The sequence below is a fragment of the Orycteropus afer genome, unplaced genomic scaffold (assembly GCF_000298275.1).
Source record: "Orycteropus afer afer isolate SDZICR_OR568_19922 unplaced genomic scaffold, OryAfe1.0 scaffold00114, whole genome shotgun sequence".
Taxonomy (NCBI): Eukaryota; Metazoa; Chordata; class Mammalia; order Tubulidentata; family Orycteropodidae; genus Orycteropus; species Orycteropus afer.
In genome coordinates, this window is record NW_006921701.1 from 3237269 (window position 1) to 3246064 (window position 8796).

General features: G+C 38.5%; 1 protein-coding gene across 1 annotated transcript in view; it reads left to right on the plus strand.

Moving 5' to 3' along the window:
- CFAP91 (cilia and flagella associated protein 91) overlaps positions 1-8796 on the plus strand; it is a 175113-nt gene that overhangs the window by 73052 nt on the left and 93265 nt on the right. The window contains exons 3-5 of the mRNA XM_007943924.1: positions 272-429; positions 3009-3092; positions 4344-4400. Coding sequence (XP_007942115.1) covers positions 272-429; positions 3009-3092; positions 4344-4400 — 299 coding nt within the window. The remainder of the gene's footprint in view (positions 1-271; positions 430-3008; positions 3093-4343; positions 4401-8796) is intronic.

An 8796-nucleotide genomic window follows, 5' to 3' on the forward strand; every position in this document is an offset into this window, starting at 1 on the left:
AAGATGGGGCAATCTACTTCCGTAGTGATACTGCCTCGGAAACCCAAGGAGGGGTCGCTATGAGTCGGGTCCGACTCGACAGCACATAACAACAACAACAGCAGGGTCACTATGAGTTGTAATTGACTCGACAGCACACAACATCAGAAACAACACACTATCTATACTATTTTGTACCCTTTTTAAAGTTTACAACATAAGTAAAATGCTTTAGAAAATCTAATGGTATAATTTTGTTCTTTTCCTCCCTGCTTCCCTGTTCTAACATTAGAGAAAAATTCCCAGGTTTAGAACCATGTTCAGTAACCTGATCCATTATCCAAGATATTCTCTGTATTGGGACAAGTCAGATCCTGTCCCACAGTTCATCAGTCGGGAATGGAGAGGATATGAAGAACAACGTAGAGAAGCTCTCCAGCAGCTTGCAGTGTAAGTGTTAGGGGGCTGCTTAGAATGTGTGTGTGTTAATAGTATATTCTGCATTATTTAAAACTGTAAAATTTGACATGTTATACCTAAAATGGATCCCAAATTCTTTTTCTAAACCCATTTGAGCAAAATGAGCCTGATTCAGGAGTAATAGTTTTAGGCTTACTGCTTAGTAGATGTCCACAGAAGGTCACAATGAATACACCTGCAACTGAGTGGAGTCAAAGTGTGGCCTGCATCCCCGGTTGAAGACAGGTAAGTAAACATGATAACTCAGTTCCTTAAGAGCTGAATAGGATGAAAACTCAACTAGTGCCCCACCCTGGTTAAGACAGGTAGGACCCTGGTTGGAATCAAATAAGCAAACATAATAACTCAGTTCCTTAAGAACTTAATGGAACGAAAAGTCAGTTTACACATTCTTTTCATGCAATTTCACCTAGAAACAGGTGATAAGCACATTAATGTGTCTCAGGAGACAATTTGAAAATTAACCTTGGCCCACGGACATGCAGTGAGACAAACAGGATTAAAGTTGCTGGGAACTGACACTATCCCCTCTGCCTAAGCCCCAGTCAGCTGATGACAGGAAGCCGGTATTATTCATCCAGTGCTCAAGCATACTGCATTAAAAAACAGCTGTCCCTGTAAACTGAGGCAAAGGAAATTTCAGCCAATTGTCAACTATTTCACACCCAAATTTCTGAAATTGTTATGAATATGCATAACCCCCTCTCCTGAAACTTACAAAAACTGTAACTCAATTTGGATTTGGGGAGTCAGATTTGGGTACGGACCCCTGTCTCCTTGCATTGCCTTTTTGCAATAGGTAATTTTCTCTCCTCTTAATCACTGGGTATGTGAACTATTTTGGCCCAACTATGCACCAGGCAGGGACCACGTTTGGTCCAATCCTACTCCTCACTTACAGTCTGTGTCATTATCTGACATTTTGCATTTATACTTAAAAATCTACTATTTTGCACATTAATGAGACAGGGGGCATGGTGGCAATGGCTGTGGAGCATCCCCTCCCTTGAAGAGGGATTACAGGAGGCCTCCAGGAAGTTGAGCTGCACTATTCCACTGTCCAGCACCTTCTACTCCCCCCTGCCAGTGGTGGTGCCACAATCCTCTGCCAAGCAAGGTAGGGCCAGCCTTCTGCATGGCCATGACCTTCGGGCTAGCCAGCGGGCACCTGTGTTGTGTTCCTGGTTCTGATGCAGCCTGAGGCCCTACAGTTCAAATTTCTGTATGATGTGAAGGGAGGAAAGAAAGAGGCATCAGAGAGGGTATTTGGAAGAAATACATGTGAGTTTAATGACATCTCAAAGTGAGCTGAGCTGAACTGAGCCTGAAGCCTCCACTTCAGTTCAGTGGGGCTGGGTAAGTGACCAGGCTCCTAGCACCCTTATAGGAAACCTCGAGCCTTGGTGACTTGACAGGCTCAAAGGGCACAACAGGCTCCAGGATCATGAACATAGGACTTGCAGTGTTGAAAGTGGAGCCCTGGATGTCACTTGGTGAGGGAAGCACTAACACAGCACAGGAGGAAGATGAAATGGTTAAGCCATGGCCCTCCAGTCACACAGACCAGCTTTATCCAGCTTTGTCTCCTCCAAGCCTCCTGCTCCACAGAGAAATAATCTTTAACTGGACTTGTGATAGTGATGAGTACATCAGTAAATCTTAGCTGTTATTATTTCTGTGATCATATTGCCCCCTTCCCAAAAAAAAGGTTGAACAAATGTATAGTCTGAGAACATAAAAAAAAAAAAATCCTCCATATTCATGTAATGCCAATTTTCACATAATGACCTGGTCTTTGGAACCTAACCCTGTAAATATGTGAGGTGTAGGTGTATATATATCAAATGGCACCTTGCCACCAGGGGTAACTGAGTTTCTTGTTCATTTGAACCATCTTAGAAATTGCAAGTGCATTTTTCTCCTAGTATCCAAATATATTTTTTGGAGACTTGCAGCTAAGCCACCTTCAGATACAAGTCTCTTGAATTCCTTATTATTCTAATTATTCACAAGCTTATATTTAGTAAACTTAAGAATATAATGCTACTTCTCAGGCTGGACATAAAAATTATCATTTAAAACTTAGTTATTTTAATATGCTGTTAATTAAAAGTGGGCATTTTGTATGTGAGAGTGGTTAAAGCACTCTGCTGATAACCAGAAGGTCAGTAGTTTGAACCCACCGGTTGCTCCACGGGAGAATGATGAGGCACTCTGCTTCCATAAATTACAGCCTTGGAAACCTTATGGGACAGTTCCACTCTGTTCTCTAGGATTACTATGGGTTGGAAATCAATTTGACAACAATGTGTTTGGTTTACCTCTTTTCTTAACCATTACCTCTTCATATTAGCTCCTAGTTTCTCATCTCAGGGAACATGATCATATCTAAGCTAAGATGTAAGAGAGTAAATGATTGTTATAGAAGACTTTGTTCTCAGTATTCAATGCCTTTATACTTCCTACTTTATAGACATGAAAATAGTAAGTAGAAATAATAAGTGGAAATGGTATCTTAGACTTGAATAATGTTTTCTGCTTCATTTTAGATCTGACCCTTCTTTTCAGATGCCCCCAAAAGTTTATGAAGATCCTGAAATTACTGGAAGGAATCGCTTTAAATATTTTGAAAGGTAGAAAGTAGTTATTAATGAACATGAACCTTGATTTTATTAGAGAATCTCTTTACCCTAATGATAACTTTATTTTTTTAAGTGCACATAGTATGCCAGGCACCATTTTAAATGCTTTACATACATATCATCTAATCTTAATAACAGAAATGTAGGATAGTAATTTTATTCTCATTCTACCAGTAAGGAAGCTAGGGCCCAGAAAGAAGTAGATTACTAGAAATCACACAGCTAGCAAGTGGGAGAGCTTGGATTTCAACTAGGCCTGACTTCAGAGGTATTGATTGCATGTAAGAATGTATATTTGAGAAGAAAGTGAAGTCATCAAATGATACGAGACAAGCAGAGATGTTATGGCAGTCACAGTGCAGGGAAAATTGTTTTAAGTGGAAACATGTTCTCTTTATATGAATGTTGTCAAAACCAATACAGCCAAGAGATTCTCATTCTGTTTCATTTGTGATGAATAGTCCGGTGATAGTCCTAATCTCTGTTCAAATTAAAATAAGATCACGATTTTCCTATTGATCTTACCTTAATTAGAAAAATACTCTTGATATCACCACATCTACATGAGCTTCCTTGAGAAAGTAAATTTGTGATCTGCATTATTATTTATAAGGAAGCTTCTTCTGGATATTTTATGAAGCTGACTTTTTTCCTGAGAAATGTTAAGATCCAAAGTATTGTATCCTCTATTTCTAGACTCTTTTGGAGGAAGCTTTAAACTAAATCATTGAGAATTTCAAAATATCTCAGGAAACTTGAGAAGTTGCTGGGAGCTTGTGCCAGCTGAAGTCCAAGTTAGGACATTGTTTCTTTTCCTTTTTTTAAAATGCATTTTATTGAAATATAATTTATGTACAGTGAAATACACAAAACTAAAGTGACATGGGTCAATGCATTTTTTTTTTTTTAGGACATTGTTTCTTTAAGTGTGGCTTGCTTACCATCAACAGAGACAATATTGTTTATTTCAATATTATTGGAAGTATTGTTATTTCCAGTGGAGATATTTTGGCTCTACCCTATATCTAGTGAATCTTTTGGGCCAGATCTTAGAATTTGTATTTTAAACAAGTGCCTCCCCATCCCTGAATGATTCTGTATGTGCTAACATTTGAGAATCAGTGATATATGACTTATTCAAGCTCACTGATTTTTAGGGATGAGTATTAGAGATGGCAGGGAACTTAAGACTGCACCCAGTGCTGAAGTCCATAACCCTTCCCTTTCCTTTTCCTCCCACAGGCCTTTCCTTCCATTTCATAAACAGATGCCATTCAATGTTGTTTTTTCAGTAACCAAGTAAGTAACCATTATTAAGCCTTTGTTTCCATTTATTTTTTTATTGTTTCTTTCCATATTTGGTTCCAGAACAGAGTTATCTAAATCAGTATTTTTCAAAGTTTGAATCAAACACCATTAGAAGATTATGGAATCTTCCAATGGATCATGAGCAGCACTTTAAAAAGTGAAATAGAACATAGAATAACCAAAAGTATCAGATGTATTATGGTTAAGTTGTTTTTTGTTTATAACTTTTGTTTTCAGATATATATATATGATTTATACATATATATATATATATATGTACACACACATATACACACAGACACATATATACACACCATATGTATAAAATGGGTTATGATGTAAAATGTATTTCTATGAGTTGTGATAAAAAAAAAGTTGAAAAATGTTTTAAGTGTCCTCTCTTGCTTTCCTGAAACATAGACTTGTTATTTGACTATGTTGTTGTTATGTGCCATCGAGTTGGCCCCGACTCATAGCGACCCTTCCTTGGGTTTCTGAGGCAGTATCATTACGGAAGTAGATTGCCCCATCTTCCTTCCAAGGAGTGGCTGGTGGGTTTGAACCGCCAGCCTTCTGGTTAGCAGTCAAGTGCCTTAGCCACGATGCTACCAGAGCTCCCATTATTTGACTATAGTTCTTCAATATTTTATCAAGAAAACTAATCAGTCATGAAGTGGTTTTTGAATCCTGAGATGTTATAAATTATTAGTCATGTAATCTACTCAAAGCAATATGGGGCACAAAGATAAATAAAAGGAGGTTTCTGTCTTACAAAGAAGTGAACCAAGGTGAGGGGGGTAAAGGATATTACCCAGGATAAATGTGTAATTCCCTATCCTTTAGTTGTAGGGCAAGACAACGATTAGGTAGAGGATCCCTTTAAAAGTCCAACCTTTGCTACACTCTTTTCTATGTTAATATAACTTAATACTTAGAGGAAAAAGTTCCAAGTATTCATGAAATGATCAGAAAAATAAATCTTTTTTTTTTTTTTTTAGTTGTCAGATTTCTGAATAGAAATTTATTTAGGACTGAATTTTCAAGTAGGCATTTGACAGATATAGTTATTCCTAATGATGTTGGAGAATAGATGGGGGAAATGATGTATGACATCATGCTTGGTAGAGGGTCAGCAAAAAACGGGAAGACCGTCAGTGAGATGGATTGGCACTCTGGCTGCAACAGTAGGCTCAAGCATAACAGTGGTTGTGAAGATGCCACAGGACCAGTGAGTGTTTTGTTCTATTGTATGTAAGGTTGCTATGAGTTGGAACCAATCCAAAAGCACCTAGCAACAATAGTGATACATAGCATTTTATGAATAGGACAAATGTTATTATCAAATATCTGCAATCCTTAAGATAATTGCCAGTTATCATTCTAATTCTCCCTTAATGTTTTAGATCAGGTATGGAAACCTGAGGCATTTGACTGCTAACCAGAAGGTTTGCAGTTCAAACCCACCAGCCCTCTGTGGAAGGAAGGTGGGGCAATCTACTTCTGTAAAGATTAACTGCCTCAGAAACCCAATGGGGGTTGCTATGAGTCAGAATCGACTGGATGGCAGTGAGTTTGAGTGTTTTTTTTGTGTGTGTATGTGTGTGTGTGTGTAAACCTTTGGCTCTGACAAAGGTGAAGAACAGATGTGCGGCTCTACCCCTAGACAGAGCAACTGGCAAGGTGCCAGTCTACTTGGGGGCAGCTGCAGACTTGTGTTCCATAACATGCTGTATCTGAGCAGAGGAAGAACTCTGAGATCTCAGAGTGGATCCCTGTAGCTCCCTCTAATAATTATTTAAAAGCAGGCTCTCTGGATCACCTGCTTGCTGTAGGTCTAAAAATTGTTAAAGTGATTGTAGGGAGTTTGAGGCCTACAGTGATGAACTCTCTGCCTCTCTCACTCCTTCCCAAATAACGTAAAGGATAAGATTCCCCCAAGAGTTAAATCTTGAAATCAGTTTGACAGTCCAGATTAGAAATTTTTATGGAGTGAATCAGTATTACTGAGTGCCATCTGCTCTGGAATTCTGTGGGTTTGAGGTTCTGAGCTGTAAGGATAATGCCACCTGTGTTAGTAGGATGGACTTGTGTAGTGAGTGACTAGTTAGCCTTTTCCAGCTACACTCTTTGTATAGCTAGCTATTGGAGTCTTTATGTTAGACTCTATGAAAGCTTCCTGGCAAGGAGGATAAAAAGTTAGTATCAAAGAACATTCAGTAGAGTTCATAGTAATGGATTTACCAGGCTTTGAAGTTGCTCTTTGTGTGTAGCTTTGTTGGTGCTGGAAGGGAAAATCTAGAAGACTGTGGGTGTGGCAGACCATGGATGCTCCTGGTGCTGGTCTAGGGTAGAGGTGGAAGGCCCTGGATGGAGGGAATAGAACATTGGCTACTGCCAGTTTCCAAAGTCAGAGTTTGTGAGCTTGGCAATGTGATCCAGGACAAAGCAGGGGTCCATCTCAGTAGGGAGAAGATGTGGGAATCTCTCTGGGTTTGGGTCCTGATCAAAGTTGGGGAGATAGTAGGAAAGGGATCATTGATCTTTCCTATTTACATATTACTCTGCCCTAAAACAACTAAAATGGGGACCAAAAATATAGATTGGAAAAATAATTAGGAAAGAAATGGTATGTTAAGTTCCCATAGGAGTTCTGTCACAGTAGCATCCTCTCCTCTCACCCACCTGGAAGATATTACACCATCAGAAAACTTAGAAGGATTTATTAGGCTTATCATAATATTTGTACATTTGATTAGATGGTTCAAATATATAATTACTCAATTTGGAAAAACAATAATTTATTCTCTTGATTCCAGGTAATGGTTATGATAATATATGATCAGGGCTGAATTGGAGTTGTTTCCTCAACTAGAATTTTTAATAGTAGAATAATTTCTTCTGAAAACATAAGACCATGACATCCTATATTGTCTGCGTATGTTAGAAATTCATAGCAATTGATGAAAAGTGATTTCAACACTGGTTAGAATTCAGCATTAAAAACAGTTTAAAGTACTTGTTGTATCACAGATTGAATCTCCAAATAAGTGCTTTTTTTCTAAATGGTTTGAAATGTACTTTTCTCAGAGCTAAGCTGATATGCCATGTTCATGTGTAAGAAGGTACCCTTGCTGCTGACTTTTTTAAAAAATTGAAGTATCTCTTTGTTTTTGCATTCTCTTTCACCAAAGCATCAAAGCCATTACAGTCAAGTTGATGCCAACTCATAATGACCCTGTAGGGCCGAGTGGAACTGCCCCATAGACTTTCTAAGGCTGTAAATCTTTTTTTTTTTTAGTGCATTTTATTGAAATATAATTTATGAACAGTGAAATACACAAACTAAAGTGACATGGGTCGATGCATTTTTTGTTTGTTTTGTTTTTGCAACAACCAAAGAAAGTTTCCCTCCATATATGAGCCTTTCCTTGACCCTCTACAACAATGAACTAATACTATATTTGTCCTTCTGTGATCAATTTCTTTCACTCAGCATAATGTCCTCCAAGTTCATCCATGTTATGTGGTGTTTTGCAGACTCTCCATTATTCTTCAATGCTGCATAGCATTCCATTGTGTTCATGTACCATAGTTTGGTCATCCACTCTTCCATTGATGGGCACGTAGGTTGTTTCCATCTTTTTGCTATTGTAAATGGTTCTGTGGTGAACATGGGTGTGCATGTATCTGTTCCCTGGCTCTCACCTCTCTAGGATATATACCTAGTAATGGGATTGCTGGGTCAAATGGTATCTACAATTCCAGCTTTCTAAGGAATCGCCATCCTGCCTTCCACAGTGGTTGTATCACTTTACAATCCCACCAGCAGTGTATGAGAGTCACAATCTCTCCACATCCCCGCCAGCATTTGTTATTTTCTGTCCATTGAACCTTGCTGTAAGTTCTGGGGTAAGATGGCATCTCATTGTTGTTTTGATTTGCATCTCTCTGATGGCCAAAGATCGTGAGCATTTCTTCATGTATTTGCTGGCCACCTGAATACCCTCCTTGGCAAAGTGTCTATTCATGTCTTCTGCCAATTTTTCAACTGGATTGTTAATCCCTTTGCTGTTGAGGCACTGGAGTTTTCTATAAATTTTAGAGATAAGTCCCTTGCCAGGTATGTAATTATTGACAAGTATGAATCTGTTGCTGCCATTTTTGTTATGTGCTTTTTCGTGATGTTAATTTCTTTGTACCATATAATTTTCTGTGCTGAGCTCATTTTGTTTATGAATCTTGTTATCACTTCCTTTGTTGCTATTGTTTTAGTAGTTGCTAAGTATTTGTGCACACAGGAATCAGATTGACTACATCTGTGGCAAGAGGCGGTGGAAAAGCTCAATATCTTCAGCCAAAACCAGGCCAGGAGCTGATTGTGGAACAA